The sequence below is a fragment of the Terrapene carolina genome, unplaced genomic scaffold, assembly GCF_002925995.2.
Source record: "Terrapene carolina triunguis isolate 2854851 unplaced genomic scaffold, T_m_triunguis-2.0 Scaffold66, whole genome shotgun sequence".
NCBI lineage: Eukaryota > Metazoa > Chordata > Testudines > Emydidae > Terrapene > Terrapene triunguis.
The window spans coordinates 79,856,534-79,874,150 of NW_020664417.1; the positions used below are offsets into that span (position 1 = coordinate 79,856,534).

Below are 17,617 nucleotides of genomic sequence, written 5' to 3' on the forward strand. Positions count from 1 at the left end.
TTTTGGAAAAAAATTGTTCAGCATTTTGTGACTAGCTCTAATGAAGAAGGAGCTAAACAAAATCGGATGAAACTTTGCTAGAGAAAATGATTTGGGGGTTGCTTTTATTCTAATACCCCATTCACACCCACCACCAGCCAAATTAGCTGTTTCTTTTGATTTTAGCAAAACAGATTAAAATCTCCTCAGAGTGAGAAAACTCAACTCAAATAGTCCTAAGGCAAGTCACATCCCAACAGACTTTCCACTGCTCCAAACAGTTCCTTTCCACAAGTCTTTACTGGGGCCATGGCAGAGGATAAGAATAACTTTTGTCTCAACCACAGTCATAGCATGGGACTATACTTTTATCCACATGACCGGTATTCCTCACAGATGCTTTAGCCTCCTTCCTTATTGCTTTATTACTCAAAGGTCACCGGTAATCTGTGGACACCCCCTATGATTAATTAATTGAGGCAAGAAAAAAGCTGGAACAAAACTATATGGTTAATACAGAATATTATCCTTTTCTTAGGTATAACATTGCTCAATGCCAGAAAAGTGGCTGCTGTTCAACTTCAGCTTTGATTTTTTCATTGGTCTTTTGTTTCATCAACTCTGTAAGACTATTTTCACTTGCATCACACTAACAAATAGTATTGGAATATATTGTGCCCATCAGTACCCACCATTATTTTATTGAAGACCAATAAACAGCACAAGGAAAATGTAAAATACCAAATATACATAGCAGTTCAACATATTGAAGGGCCTGCCCCAACTCCCATTAACATCAATGAAGAGACAACCACTGATCTTACTGGGAGTCAGTAAGTCCCAAATAGGGTACAAGCCGAAGTTACATTGAAATTTCATATTCTGTAAAAGTCAATATACAAATGTCCCCATGACCTCAATATGCAGAAGAACGTTCACAGGTTCAAACTCAGATCTCAACATAAACCAAATATGCTGGTAATATTTCAGGGGTGACCATTATACTATCATCCCCTCCTCTGCATAGTGATGTGAAGGTCTGGGTATCAAGGGCTTGCCCTGGAGAGGTGCTGATTATCTCCATCTCCCACTGTAGTCAATTTCCATCAGTGGAGTTCACAAAAGATCCAAATGCAGTAAAAAAACCTGCCCTCCTCTCATTTGATTGCAAGCAGTGCTGAGCACTCACAGTTTCCATTAACTTTAATGAGATTACTGGGTTCTCAGCACCAATCAGAATAAACAAGAGGGCAGAAGATGTGATTCCTGCATCAGGATCTTTGGAGATCATCAATGGATATGGATAAGGATTCCAGAATGCTACTCATAGATGCATTTTCACCTGTTTGATAATGAAGCCTTGCAACAAATCTATCAGACTCCTTCAGAGTCAATTCAGCCGTTTCCCCTTGCTAAAGGGGAAAAGTAAGCCATCTACACCTACACATGGAGCACATTACATTCCCATTCACACTGTCTCATCTCCGCTGACCAGCATACTGTGGAGGGGTTGGGATAAGAGCCAATACTCAGATTACTGCTGGCTCCATCCCAGCCACCTGCATGGGAAGGGACCTAGCAGCTCTGTGGCAGCTTTCTCCTCTCACATACAAACTGGTGATGAAAGTAACATACAGAGAGAAGTAAAGAGCTGCCTTGCACCCCTTTCCCTTGTGCAGGTGTATAAGGCAGGCCCTATGTAAATTTGCATTATACCTTTATGCCACATGGTGAAATTTCATATTGTTTTGCTGAGATGCACATAGGTGATTCTTCTCTAAGCAAAAATGTAAATATTTAAGGCATGCATAACGTTATTTTCAGGCTGCAAAAAGTTTGAGGAAAAGGGAGATAAAGAGTGAACAAATGACCTTTTAAAAAATTTGTTGGCCAACAGTTTTAATCCGCAGGGGTTTAGAGTTAGGCACCTACATCATACTTAGGCACTTAAATGACAGTGACCTGGTTTTTAGAAGTGCTAAGCTCCAGCAACCCCCTTGGAGTCAATAGGAGCAGCAGATGCTCAGCATCTTTGAAGGCTGGTTTTTTTAGGTACCCAAGTCACAATTTAGGAGCCACATTTTAGACATCCTGGTTTGAATGTGTTGGTTGCCGTTGTTTCTCTTCCTGTAGGCATTGACATGGCACTCTTCACTATGGTCTTCAGCACCTTGCAAAGAAGAGTCTCAAAATGCAGCAAGATCTAACAGTCTGATATTAAGTACATAAAATATAAAGAATACCAACCACATTTCTTGGCTCAGGAGCATCATCAAGGCCACACAATGAATGCTAGTGAGAAAAACAAAAAAAGGAACAAAAACTATAAAATAAGATCAAAAGAAAATGAGAAAAAAGAAAAGAAAAAAGATGTAAGATATGTAATAAGGAACTCAGTGACATTATTTTACAGTTGTTAGCCCCAATTGAATTGACTTGTAAAGTATATACAGCATTCTGGGGTTTTTCTTCTGATTTTACACTGAAAACAGACAGCAATATGTAAAATTCAATACTTGATGGTAACTTTGCAAACTGTAACACCCAAAGATTATGAACTCTACATTTAAGCAATATGAGCCTGGGCAATGAGACCTGAGCACATGCTTAAAGTTAATTATGTTCTTAAGTGCTTTCCTGATTCAAGACCTAAATAGTCACAGGTACAAATGAATGGAAGTCAAGGTGTAAAAAAATAATTATGATAACAGGTTGGTGCAAGCTTAAACAGGAAATACCCCTCAGATATTATCTGATGGAATACAAAACAAGTTTTGATACATATTTTTCTCTAGATATATATTTTTTGTGGAGTCTCTTCATTGTTGAGTAGGCAGGCTGGCATTCCACAACATTGTTGTGTATAATCTTAAGGAAGGAGACAGATTGGCTGAAGAATCCAAAGTGCAAAAATGCTAAATTACAAAAACGGAAAGTCAAGTGACAAAGAAACCTACCCCCAAGCACAGACTTCAGGAATAAATTACTACTGTGTCAAAAATGTACCACTTCACTTGACAGCAAATTCATTATGCTCAGTGTCATCTGCATGCACAAATCACACTGCATTCACTGACATGATAAATTTCCAGTAGAATAATGAACTAGAATTGATGCCATTCATTGATTCACCGGCTGCTTGACCTTCTCTGGGTGCAGTCAAATGTGGAATTTAATACCTCAGTAGCCCACAGAAGAAAGTCAAAATACAGCTTAGTGCGCACACACATGCACAAACATCAAACTGTTAGAAATGCTGTACCAATGTTATATCTGCAAGTAGTCACAGAAGCAGTGTCCAGTGACAGAAGCTGGAGATCACAAAAATAATTCTGTAGGGAAGAGTGGGCAATCACTGGCAGTAACAATGCCATTTTATGCCAGATAGAGGGAAGTCCCCCAAAGAAGATGGCTCTCAGGGTTGGGAAATGTCATGCAATAGTAGTACAATATGGGAACATAAATAAATGTAACCCGCTACCAACATTCTGCCAAGTGAATGTGGTTAAGCTTTTTCTCTATAACCTCTTTTGATACTTTCCTTCATTCACTGTCTTGGCAAGTCAGCATTGACAACATCCATCTAAAAAATAGCAATCTCCCTCTTACATCTGCTTTATGAACTATAATTATTTTGTGCCCATGGATTAATAAAATATATTTTTGTCAGAATTCATCTCTTCATATTAAATATTAACATCAAGCTCATTCTAATATTGTGGAATGACCTTGGAGTGGATACTATGGAAAAGCCAACACTGGCGAATAGTTCCAATGTAGTGATAGCTGAAATACCTCAGTGTTACTTCTGTACTTAGGTTAGATGTTAACTATGTTGTCTCAGACATCACTGATTTGAAAAGAAAATATTTGCCAATAGTTACCATAGAGATCAAAACCCCTTGTGAAAAGCATTTCCTGCCCACCTAGAGAAGAACAAAGCGAGGAATAGAGAGAAAGAGCACCACTCCAGGGACCGAGAGGAGGGTAATGCCCTATCCTTTCTCTTAATGCAGCATGTTAAAACCAACCCAGGGGTGAGTCCTGGTAATTCAAGTAGGAGTCACGGTACCACTACAGATGAATGTCTAAATGAAAGTGGCACCTCACTCCTCTAGGTTTGACTGCTCAGTTTAATCTCTGCAAAAGAGCTAAGTGTTTGCTTTTCTAAAGGACTTGTGTATATGGCACAAATGCATTTTTATAGACTTTACTTATCTGAAAGCCCCTTTTATTATAGGTGGTGCTGGCGTTACTGCCTATTATTAAGGTTGCCCAACACTTACCATTATAAGACCCTGTTTTCTGTTGCTTACAATTTTTAATCATTTGAGTTGAAGTTCCATGCCAGTTGTCTATCTCAGGGAAAATGGGGTTTTTTTGGAAAATGTCAGCCAAAATGGTTGTACTTGCCAAAAATAAGGCTAGGGGGAAATACATGGTTTTGCCCATGTTATAAAATTTGAGACCTTTTCTTCTGAATGCTCTAGCACCCCCATGCTTCAGGGGAGGGATGACATTTGACAAATCAAACCATAGAATTGCAAGTTGGGCACCCAGAAAATGAGGAATAGACACTAAGTGTCCACCTCTGAAAAGTTTGGTTTAAATGACTTGCCCAGCAACACATAGGAACTCTGTGGCAGAAGTGGGGATAGAATCCAATTCTCCAAGGTAGCATTCAACTGCCTTCACCATGAAACCATCCTTTCTCTTCCTGTACATGTCTGCCTCATTCACTACATGCCTTCCATTTTCTAAAACAAATGAGGCAGGAATCCTCAGGGACAACAGCCTCCTTTACTACCCACCCCTGATTCATCCCCAGTGCAGGTCCATTCTGTACACTGAGTCCTGTGGGGAAAATAACTGTGATTATGTAATTCAAGACTGTATTGTCATGAATACCCACAAGAGGGCCTAATTAAAGTTGCAAATGCTATCTTAATTCTGGTGCGTCCTAACTTTTGCTTGTCTTTGCAACTTTAATAATTCTAGTAACATAATTGTATGTGTTTGTGTTATCTAAATAGTGTCATGTCCCATGAGCTGGGAACCTGACCATGTTTCAGCCAATAGGGTGTGTCAGATAAGTGAGGTTTGGCAAAGGGACTCTCAGTAAACTTCTCCAAGTCCAGTTGGCACAGCAAGGCTCAAGTGATTTAACTGAAGTAGTTTTAGCTAAAACGATTTAGCTGAGAGCCAGTGCTAAAGCACCTCAACACTCCATCTTCCTGCTGAGTCCTCCAGAACTAGTTGTCTACAATCAGGGGAGCCAGGAGGCATTGAAGCCTGCAGTCCTGAGACCCCATGTGTCTGGCGACCCCACTGACACAAAGCTTTTGGATGTCATCTGAGACCATATGAACTTCTTCAAAGCATGGCGGCGTTTGAACCTAGGGTATTGATTTGGGACATATCTACTCCTAAGCAAGGAATATACCCTACCTCCAACATTCATCCCATACAATATGAAGTCTGCTCCTTTCCCATTCTCCATTAACTATCTGCTTCTAAAACAACTTGAGCAATTGTTCATACCCAGGTTACCCTGATGTTAAAATTACTTCAGTGTTGCCAAATGTAAACCTGTTGTCTAGTTTTCTGCCTGTAAATTTGTGCACCTCTTTTATCTGGGCTATTCCCCCCCTCCCCATCCCTTCTACTCTACATCTTTTTTCCGACCTTCTACTTCCTTTCCATATCTGACATACAGCTAAAAACAAGGTGGCAAAATAATAACCGTGTGCAGATTAGAAAAAGTTAATACTCACATGCTCTTTTAGTTTATATAGTGCATTGGCTATGGAAAGAATAGGCTGCATGAACCACAGAGGGCCAAATTCTGCTATCCATAAAATAAGGGGGAAGACCAGTTTTGTGCTATAGGACTATGAGTAAAGACAACTGGTTGTATTCTCAGCTTTGCCACAGACTTCTTTTGTAAACTTGGGGAAATCAATTAGGGCGTGAATCTATAGGATCCTATGACTTCAGTGGAAGTCCAGGGCATATAATAACCTGGCTTCAGAATTAGGACCTTAATCTCTTGAGGCCCAGTTTTCAAATTTGTGAGCCTAAAGTTAGGCACCTGAATATCCACTTTACAATACAGGTTTTTTAGTGTTTAAATATAGATTTGGTTTCCTTATTTTGGGCAAACACACTTGAAAACAGGCCTACACTGTCATAAGATGGGGACAAGACGATTTCCCTACCTAACAGGTGTGGTCTGAGTCATTCAAGTTTATGCCTCACTGAGCCCCTCAGACTAAAGGTGCCATGAAGCCAGTGGGGTTGCTCAGGTGTCCGGAGTTTCCCCAGAACATATTTATGGTAACTGACTATTTCTTAAATCTAAATTAAAGGACATTCATATACTAGTCCATGTTAGTCAGATTTTTTTTTTCCAAAACCCAGTTAGTGAAAATATAATCAATGGGTATTCTGAGCTGGGTTTCTCTCAATATGTAATGATGCAAAAGGTTTGTACTCATACCCCAAAGTGCATGACAATTCTTTGTTAATTCGGAAGTTTCTTTGAAATCTGAATTAGAAAAGTTTACATGTGAATATAGGTAATCCAGACCTAGTGACAACACGTGACATTGCACTTCCACTGTGCACTGGAGCTTCCTGAAAGCAGCTGCAGAAAACTGTACATTGAAAGGAAAGTGGGGTTAAAAAAAATGATGGGCAGTTTGCAAACTTAGTGCTTATATTGGATCTTCCATGCAGAGAAATGATACCTCTGGAATTTAAGGACAAATTCTGTGAGATTAGAAGGCAATATTACAGGATAAAACTCAAGTATGACTATTGCTCAGCACATTTACCTTTTCCTCTATTTCTTTGAGTTGCCGCTTTTGAAGTTCTATTTTATCTTCTAGCTCTCGAATCCGCTACAACAAACAGGCAAAATAGAACGTAAAATGTTTGCAAAAACTAATATTTATCCAGGAAAATGTAAAATAACTTTTAAAAACAATGGATGAAAAGATACTCATTAATGTGTTCAGGAGTCTTATACACACAAAATACTGTGCACAGTTTAGGTCAGATACTCGCCTGGAGTAAATTAGCATTGCTCCACTGAAATCTTTGTCTCATTGACTTCAATGGCGTTACGGTGATTTACAATAGAAGTGGATCTGGCCCGTTCTGTTTATTAGCAGAAACGCCCAAGCATTAGAATATGGGCTTTCCCCATCACCATATTGCCAGTTATGTACAGACAAAGGGCAAGATTGGTACCAAAATCTTGTAGCTAAGAGCGAAATGACCTTTTCCAGGATTATTGGGGGGTTTTCCCTTACCCGGCTAATTTCTAGTGGATACTATTTTACTTCACTTTAATCCCCTTTCTCTCTTTCCTTTACAACATAGCTATTCTTTTGGGGGTACTCATGTGATATCAGTAGAAGATGTGAGCAGATCTGGGCCTGCGGTCATTCCTCACAGAGTCTGAGAGGATCATCTTAACAATGCTCTGAGGAACTTGCCTGAGCAGGAATCCTGAGAAAAGTTAATCCTAGTAAGGACCAGTTCCAACTCCCACCGAAGTCAGTGGAAAGGCTCAATGGGAGTTAATTGGGCCATAAATGATGGTGCAGTTCTTCCTACTTTTAAGTAGGCTTCAAAGAATTAGATGTTTATTGGTAAATGTCAATTTCACAATACACACACACACACAAATGGACAGATATTAATCAAAATGTATAGATAGGCAAAATAAGAAAAATGCTTCTTGGGAACTTAATAGAGTTTGATTTAAGTATATTTATATTGTATATTTTGAGAGTCGATGATGACTATTTGTGTTTTTAATGGTTATAAAGCTTTAATTTTCTGAATCTCAGCATCTACTGTCATTAAATAGTTATTGTGTTTCCCCAACTCCCTGATAATTTCCCATAATGGTGAAAATTTAAATAGATGAAAATTTTAAAAGTACTTACAAATAAATATTGACATGAGTCTTTAAAATTATAAAAAAATAAAAAATGAATTCTGCCAACCCTACCATTAAGAATGATCTTACGATTTGTTACCAGAAAGGGTTCCTAAAATGACAAGTGTTGGCTCTACATTTCCTACCTTCCTTCAGTCCTTTTTTCCCCTGTATATAAATCACATCCCTTCATTTGCTTTTATGTATTTCTAGGCCTCCTAGAGTGGGTATTATATTATGTTTTTAGTATATTGTGTTTGGCTTAATTACAGGCACTTTGCTCTGAGTGCTTTGCTTGTGGGGTCCTATATAAATAACATTAAATTTAATCTGTCATGTTGCCCAATCACCTAGCATTGTTCAATCCTTCTGAAATTGCTCACAATCCTCTCTAGCCTTTATTAGTCTTATATGACATACAATAATTGAACCTTTTCCCACCTCACTATCCACCCTTTCTTCTAGCTCAATGGTAAATATAATAAATAACACTGGTCCTAGTATGGAATCTTGGAGCAGGTTTGAAAATGTTGTCCTTGGGCTGAGGAAGAGTTGAAAGACAAGCACAGCTTTCTTCGCTCTGACTGATTCATCAGAAAAGGGACTTAAACTGAACTTTATTAACACAAGGAAGATTCAAAAACAAGATCAAAGCAACTCAGAACATAGGTTTCAACCAGCAGAGGCCTTTCTAGCTTTCAGCAAGTTGGCCAGGGAGAGCACAAGCCCTTCCTTCTCCTTTTACTTTTATAGACCATCCCAGATCACCTATGTGGTAAGCAGAGAGCCTGGGCTCTCCTAATAACCCCTGAGAATTTGGGATTCAGGGAGTAACTTTATATCTTTTCACAGGTAGAGAAACTTCTCCTCAGCCTCTTCTATAGCTAAATTTGGTTTTGCTAACATAGATCTGAAGGCCAGAAAGGATAATTATAATAATTTTGCATAATACAGATCAAAGAACCTCACCCAATAACTTCTGTCTCAAGTTCATAACTTCTGTTTGCCCTAGAGCAGATCTTTTAGAAAGATATCCATCCTTGATTTAAACAGTTCGAATGATGGAGAACCTACCACATCCCTAGGTACATGCGACAGTCCCAGGGAAGAAACAAGTATAATGATAATACAGAATTGTCTTGAGAATCACAGAAAGATGGAGTTATACATTTCAAATCCAGAGACAATGCTCCAAAGTTCAGGTGTTTTCACATCTTGGCCCATCTCTATTTAGTCTTACTTTAACATGCCACTTTGCAAACAGATATTTCATGGAGAAGTGGTCAGCTACAGCTTCTACAGATGCACAGTGTTGTAAGTTTCTATATCATTACTGGTTTTGAATGTTGTGTGATTGAAATATAGTCAACCAAAATTCCTGTTGTATCATGCTGAGCCAGAGAGACACAGACGGATGTTCAGAGTTATTCCCAAAATAATTAATACAGATATACAATCCAGATTGCTATCATGTGAAAGTAGCATGTGTACCTTTGACAACAGTAATAAATGCCTGGAGCAGAGCAGAATTAATTTCACTCATCCCCATTAGATCTGGATTAATAAACGCTTAATCTATTTCTCACTTGAGACATATCTAGCTATCAAATGATCATTTTTCTATATATTGCAGGGATTTGGCTGTCACCATAAGCAGCCCATGTGATGAGAAACAGTTAGCAAATGTAATCACCTTTGAGATTATGAATACATGATAATGTTTCCCTCCATGTTATTTTAAATTATGTTTTGTTGATTCCCACTTACAACCATATCCCAAGTTTGAGTGACAGACTGTTTAATTCCCTGCACTGCCTGTCTGTGGTCTTTGTGATAGAATTTGACCATGCTGAGATAACTAGAGGGGGGCGAGAGGAATTGAAATATCCTTTTGTCTCTCAAGAACTATCATGTGGACTCTTTTTTAATATATCCTTCAAACTTGTCTCCCTATAGAACTATGTCAGAACTTTAAAAGAACACCTTATTGACCCATTTTTTTCTAATCTTAGAGGAAAACCCCAAGCACTGTAGCAAATGCTTTATATAAAAGAACATTTTTATTAGGACTGATGAGAATTTTTCAAATTTTGACAAAATTTCAATATGGGAAGAAAATCAGGGCAATTTTTGACTAACTATTTATGAAGCTTTCTCCCTGTTTTTTAACCAGCTATAGTCCTGATCAAATTTTTTCTAATTAAATTGTCCTCTTATACATTAAATCATTTTAAAGTTGCATAACAAATAAGTAATATGATGGAGCCAAACATCAACCAGCTCATGTTCTACTGTTCAATGTAATCACCTCCAATTAAAATACTGAATTTCTCTTTTAGACTTTTTACTTGTGTTGTGTGCCTTTACTTGCACTTGGTGTGTTTTCTAAGCATGTTAACATTAAGAATGAGTCAGCATAATATATAAAGCATGACAAAATAAAAGATGATGGTTTGAATGTGATAGGAGTTAAGTTAAGGTTCACATATAGAATGGACAATTGTCCACGCCGGCTATGTGCCCAAAAGGTATATTGAGAAGTAGCTTGTGCCTCTGTGGGACCGATTGTTTGTATGTGTATTAGATTTTTTAAAATACAAGCAAAAGCCTTAGAGAAGAGAGCGTTTCTTCCCAAGACAATAACTTTGTCCCAGAAAGGGCTCACGAGGACTGTTCAGTTTATGTTGTGCACATGGATAGGTAGGATTCTCTTTTCTGATTGTGCAAAGGGGAGCTCTTTTGGTGATCTTTTAGTTGGACTGGTCATATGACAATTCTGCCAACCCAGGGTTCCCAATGAGCTGATCCAGAATTTGGTTATTAACAACAACATATTGCATTTCTATATTGTAACAGTTCACACTATCAAGCTGCTGTAGCTGCAGTTTGTATTATAGAGGCTTTGTAGTCTATTGATTAAAGCAGGTAGCAGCTGTTTAAAATCCTGTCGTGAGTTCTAATTCTACCACTCAACCACTCTGTGACTTTGGGCAAGCTGTTTATCCTCCCTGAGTCTTTGCATTTCCCATTGTAAAGAAAGAATAATAATAATGTCCTACTTGAAAGTGGTATTGTGAAGATTAGTCTATCTACATTTGTACAGCAGTTTCATAGTGTGAACTGTTAGGTGATCTGGTCTATTCTCTTTCAGTGCAAGGATGTTCTCTGCAGTACACTGAAGATCTACTGTGACAATTATTCTTTTAATATAACTTTGTATAAGGGAGGAATATATCCACAAATCACACTTGTATGCTTTTGGACTATTCAAACAGCATACCAGCTACAGTAGAGCTTCGGTGTCCTGAATTCACTCCAAGTTTCAAAAAGCCTGCAAATGAATTCTAATTGGTTTGTGTTTTCAAAAGTCTGAAATCTGGCATCAAACGATATAGGACTATTCTATTGCTAACTCATGCCTTAGAGCAGAAGATGATGGCCAGCTGAGACAGGAAGGTGTTTCCTATCATTATATAATATTATAAAATTTTATAACGGTTGTATTAATAAAGAACCTACTCAAGCCTATGTCCTAGCATAGGCTCTCGGGACACTGAGCAAACAGTTAAAGTGTAATGCATTTTCATTCAAACAGAAGAATGAAATATTTAAGAATCAAACTAGGAAAGCAGGAACATCGACAAAAGATGCGTTGTCTAACAGAACAGGAATTGAAAGAAAAATGTGCCTAATAAATTTAAGATTATTAGGTGTTTTTGTGACAGGCTAGAAGAGTAGATGGACAATCTCATATTATAGTGGTTTTATGGCTTCCTCCAGCACTGGTCACAGTCAGAGAGATGATTTTGGACTAGCTGGACTAATGTTCTCTTCTGGAAATTCCTACCTTTCTAAAGTTACTAGCTGTCCATTGGGTCATATGAATGCACTTTTGTTGGGCACAGAAGGGATTAATGAGTATAAAGCTATGTCATCAAATCCTTTGGTGGCTAAAAGAGCCACACAAAGGAGCTACTCTAGGCAAACAAAGAACCACATTCAACACAAAACAGCATAATGGGTATGTAACCCTTAAAGAGAGGTGAGCAAATATCAGTAACAACGACAACGTCCATGCAGATGATTTTCCTGCATTCAGAACAAGATTTAAGGTCTGAGGGGAAAAAAAAATTTATCAGCTGGTTTTATTGCTGTAGCAATGGGATCATCATCAAACAGGACTCAGTAACTAATATCACTATGGTAAGATTGTGACTAGGCCCCTCTAATCATTCTATCCACATGATCATTCCAGTCATACATATATTATCAATTATCACACATTAGCAATTATCTTTGAAAAGTCATGGAAAACGGGAGGACTGGAAAAGGGCACATATAGTGCCCATCTATAAAAAGGGAAATAAAGACAATCCAGGGAATTACAGACCAGTCAGCTTAACTTCAGTATCTGGAAAGAAAATGGAGCAAATAATTAAGCAATCAATTTGCAAACATCTAAAAGATAATAAGGTGATAAGTAACACTCAGCATGGATTTGTCAAGAACAAATAATGTCAAACCAACCTAATAGCTTCTTTGACAGGGTAACAAGTCTTGGTGGGGAGGAGGCAAGGGGTAGATGTGGGCTATCTTGACTTTAGTAATGCTTTTAATACTGTCTCGCATGACCTTCTCATAAACAAACTAGGGAAATACAACCTCGATGCAGGGGTGCTGGAACAATTTTAATAATGGGGGTGCTGAGAGTCTTTGAACCAAATTGTAAATCCTGTATATAACTGACACCATTTCAAGTCAGGGCATCACCCCCCGCAGCCGTAGTTCCAGCACCTATGCCTAAATGGAGCTGCTATAAGGTGGGTGCAAAACTGATTGGAAAACCATTCCCAGAGAGTAGTTATCAGTAGTTCAAAGTCAAGCTGGAAGGGAATATCAAGTGGGGTCCTGCAGGAATCAGTTCAAGGGTCCAGTTCGGTTCAATATCTTCATCAATGATTTTGATAAAGGCATAGAGTACACTTAAAAAGTTGATGGACAATACTAAGCTGGGAGGGGTTGCAAGTGCTTTGGAGGATGGGAATAAAATTCAAAATGATCTGGACAAACTGGAGAATTGGTCTCAAGAAAATAGGATGAAATTCAATAAGGACAAATGCAAAGTACTCCACTTAGGAAGGAACAATCAGTTGCACACACACAAAATGGGAAATGACTGCCTAGGAAGGAGTACTGCAGAAAGGGATCTGGGGGTCATAGTGGATCACACGCTGAATACAAGTCAACAGTGTAACACTGTTGCAAAAAAAGCAAACATCATTTTGGGATGTATTAGGAGTGTTGTAAGCAAGACACAAGAAGTAATTCTTCTGCTCTAATCCACACTGATTAGGCCTCAACTGGAGTACTGTGTCAAGTTCTGGGTGCCACATTTCAGGAAACATGGACAAATTGGAGAAAGTCCAGAGAAGAGAAACAAAAATGATTAAAGGTCTAGAAAACATGACCTATGAGGAAAGATTGAAAAAATTGGATTTGCTTAGTCTGGAGAAGAGAAGACTGAGCGGGGACATGATAACAGTTTTCAAGTATATAAAAGTTATTACAAGGAGAAGGGAGAAAAATTATTCTCCTTAACCTTTGAGGATAGGACAAGAAGCAATGGGCTTAAATTTCAGCAAGGGCAGTTTGGGTTGGACATTAGGAAAAACTTCCTGTCAGGGTGGTTAAGCACTGGAATAAATTGCCTAGGGAGGTTGTGGAATCTCCATCATTGGAGATTTTTAAGAGCAGGTTAGACAAACACCTGTTAGGGATGGTCTAGATAATACTTAGTCCTGCCAGGACTGGACTAGATGACCTCTTGAGGTCCCTTCCAGTCCTATGAGTCTATGATTCTATATCCTATGCACTCCCACAGGTCACCTAAGTGGTGCAAAGGGCCTTGCACTGGCACTCTACATCAGAGGGAACATCACTAGAGTTGACCATTTATCTTGGATTGGGAAAAACGTCTCCTGCCAGTTCTGAGCAGATGCTGGCTGTAAACTAAACACTACAGAATTAGAATGAAGTTAAATTAAGGTATGTTATGCATGGCACCACATAGTGGCATAACAGTGTAATATAGTTTAGTATTTTAGCATCTGTGCTAAAAACCTATTGCTGTTCTAATCTCGGAATCACCCAGCAGATGTCTCTGCAGATCAAGCTCTGACCAGAATTGCAAAGTACAGTTAAACAAATCATTAGAAATAAGTATTAAAAATGAAATTTGTTTAACTGGTTTGACAGCTGTAAAGTCAAATGCTTCAAAATTTAAAATATTTATTAGATACCACTGTTACTTATTACTGTACTTAGTTACATCTTAGTTAAGAGCTTTTTATATATATATATATATATATATATATATATATATAATTCTTATGCAACATTTAGATTACAGACACAAGCAAAACTAGGTGGCACTCAGATACTACAGTATGGGCGCCATAGAAATGCCATAGATTAGATGAGAGAGAGACAAAAAAGGCATATAGAACTTAAGACAGGCAGATAGGAGTTTTCAACACCATAGACATTTAGAGAAAATTAAAAGGGCCCATTATTGAATGATTGTTAAAGAACCTGTTACATCTACAGTGATTTATGACTTTACTTAAATGAACAGAGCATTCAACTGGCAATTTATTATTGATCATTCTCTTCAGATTTTTTAAGGATAGAGGTCTTCCTTACAGATAGGTACAACAATCACAGCTGACTAAAGTCTCTAATGGACTGAGATGAAACCCCAGATCTCAACTTTCTCTGAAATCTGGTCAGAATTTGGAACCAACTTTGGGCCAGATCCCGTCCACTGCTCTGGCAGTGCAAAAGGCTGTAAAACTACCATACCAGGGCAGTTGGGGAATCTTCCAGCGTGGCAGAATCCTCAGATGGGGTAAAGCCAGCATAGGTGTGTGTATACCCACTTTTGCCATTTTTCTTATCTCCAGGAAGGGGAGCATGTCTGGCTGGTAATGCCCCTCGAAGGGCAATTACTAACAGAGGTAGGTTAGAGCAGCCCTGAGACTGGCTCCAGCAGCTTTGAAGAGAATATAAAAAATGTGTAGCCCAATACTACAAATTGTTGGATAGTTATTACCAAATGATCCTTTGGTAATCCTCCTGGGGCTGCCTAGTGGAAACGGTCACACAAACAGAAATGAAGAACTGACATCTCATTTGCTAGTGGCTGCTAGGCTACTGATAGCCTCTCATTGGAAGAAGAAAAATAGCCCCAAAATAGAGGAATTTTTTGAAAAAATATGAGAGGTTGTAGTTTTTGAAAAACCAATGTACCAAGCAAAATAGATTGAGCACAAATAGATACACCTCTACCTCGATATAACGCTGTTCTAGGGAGCCAAAAAATCTTACTGCGTTATAGGTGAAACTGCGTTATATCGAACTTGGTTTGATCCGCCGGAGTGCACAGCCACCCCCACCCCCACCCCCCCGCCGGAGCACTGCTTTACTGCGTTATATCCAAATTCATGTTATATCAGGTCGCGTTATATCGGGGTAGAGGTGTACTTAGATAATGGCTACCATTTATTCAGCACTCAGATAAAGGTCATTCACCTGCAAAAAAACCCCAGCACACCTGTCCAATTTTTTGAACACCAGCATTTGATACCCCTGCATGCTGTGATGAATGGGTATAATCAGAAGTTTTGCACAATTTAATAAATTACCAGAAACAACATGATAGCTAGTGTAAAGAAGGTTGCTCTGCAATCTGTTAAACAGAATACTGAGGATTATATTACTGTATAATTTTCTCTAAAAAAGCTCCCTTTTGTGATTATCATCATTTTGTCTGTGATATTTACATGACAAGGATTTGTAAACCTGTTAAAACTTCCTAAATAAATAAACAGATTTTTAAAATGCTACATTTAGTTCCAGAAGCAAAGTGCAGTCCTATAGTGGATATACCCTAAACCACAATTAACTGATCAGAGGGCTTTAAATGAAAATGTCACTACCAAATACTGGGATATAATATTTTAAGTACTTCCAGATTCAGGGAGAAAGGCTCAACACTGACTATATTTTAAAATATTGCATAAAAGGCAATGGATTCCAAGCAGATTGTTCAAATATGTGGCCAGATCCAATGGAGCTATATCAATTTACGATTGATATATCAAGCAAACTGCTCTGATTTTCGGCATGGTTTGTAGTCACACTGTTTACAATTCAGCCTCAATTAGACAAATGTCATGGGGACCACTAAATAAGGTCTGAAAATCAAGGTTTCAGATAAACGAGAGAATAACCATGTAATGAATAGATGTCCGGGAATATTACCCTGTTTCCAATAACAAGGAGTTTCTGATAACACAGGTTTAGATAATTGAGTTTGTTTTATGGAACCAAGGACCATAAATAACGGTGCTAGTAGTGAAAAGAATAACACTGTGCTCCAGTTGTTTAATATCCTTGCATGGCTTAACTGAAATAAAAAAAATCTATCCCATTCAAAAGATAAGTGGATTGCATTCCCAGTACCATGCATGATAATAAATAATTGCAGGGTTCATTGCAGAATAGAGATCCATCCCATGTTAAAAGTTTGATTCCATGCATATAGGGCCTGTTCCAACAGACACTGGAGTCCCTCCATTGACTTCAATGGGCACTGGATTGGATTCAACCGTAATAAATCAACTCTATGATTTGGGAGATTTTGATACAAGAGGGATTTCTGGATATTAAAAAAAATTATATGAAGTTGCAATTTAAATTAGTGTCCATATTGTATAAAGTAGGATCAATTATTTTAGTTATATTTTGACCTTATTCACTTTTCTCTTATATATGTGTGTGTGTAGCTTTGTAAACTCCTGTTAAGTACAGACCATGTTTTTTTTCTACATATGCAGAATGCCAGAAACAGATGAATTCTGTTATTCTTTCTTCTTGATCCCTTTTTAGACTCTCATGCACATAATACATATATTATATACAAATAAATGTTGAGACATGGATTCCAAGGAATTGCTTTGATGTGGATATTTTATCACTGTGTGTTTTATGTTTGTTAGAGTGTGTATTGAGAGAGACAGATATTCTCTCTGGTTTGGCAGAGCTGCACATGAGGCAAGAGCCAGGAAGTGAGGATTGGGGAAAAGACACTTCAAGCCAGCCAGACACTCATGCCTCCCTACACCAGCTAGGATGGCTCTACACCACAAAAAGACTGCCCAACATAGTGAAAATCTTTCTAGGGGAAATTAAGACAAATTTTTGGCTGCTTTGAGGCACCAGGACACTGCAAAACAGCTGGATTGTATTGATGAGTTGTGTGTGTGTGTGTGTGTGTGTGTATTATAAGTGTGTGCATACACAAGCATGTAGCAGTATCCAGGGATACACTAAATTGCAACCTGTCTCAGTTCTGGTCTGAATTCCATCCCCGCTACCAACCTGAAGTATTCCTCCTTTGTGCAGAAAGGGGTGATTTTCACCCTTAATACAACATCATATTAACACTGAAGGTGAATATTGTCTAACTTAGGCCTGGTCTACACTACGACTTTAATTCGGATTTAGCTGCGTTAATCCGAATTAACCCTTCACCCGTCCACACTACAGAGCCAGTTAATTCGAATTAAAGGGCACTTAAAATCGATTTCTGTACTCCACCTCGACGAGCGGAGTAGCTCCAAAATC

General features: G+C 38.3%; 1 protein-coding gene across 1 annotated transcript in view; it reads right to left on the bottom strand.

Moving 5' to 3' along the window:
- Positions 1 to 17,617, bottom strand: part of JAKMIP1 (janus kinase and microtubule interacting protein 1) — a 121,565-nt gene that overhangs the window by 1,094 nt on the left and 102,854 nt on the right. The window contains exons 19-20 of the mRNA XM_024204524.1: positions 6,816 to 6,881; positions 2,227 to 2,271 (exon numbers count right to left, since the gene is read on the bottom strand). Of these exons, the coding sequence (XP_024060292.1) occupies positions 2,227 to 2,271; positions 6,816 to 6,881 (111 nt within the window). The remainder of the gene's footprint in view (positions 1 to 2,226; positions 2,272 to 6,815; positions 6,882 to 17,617) is intronic.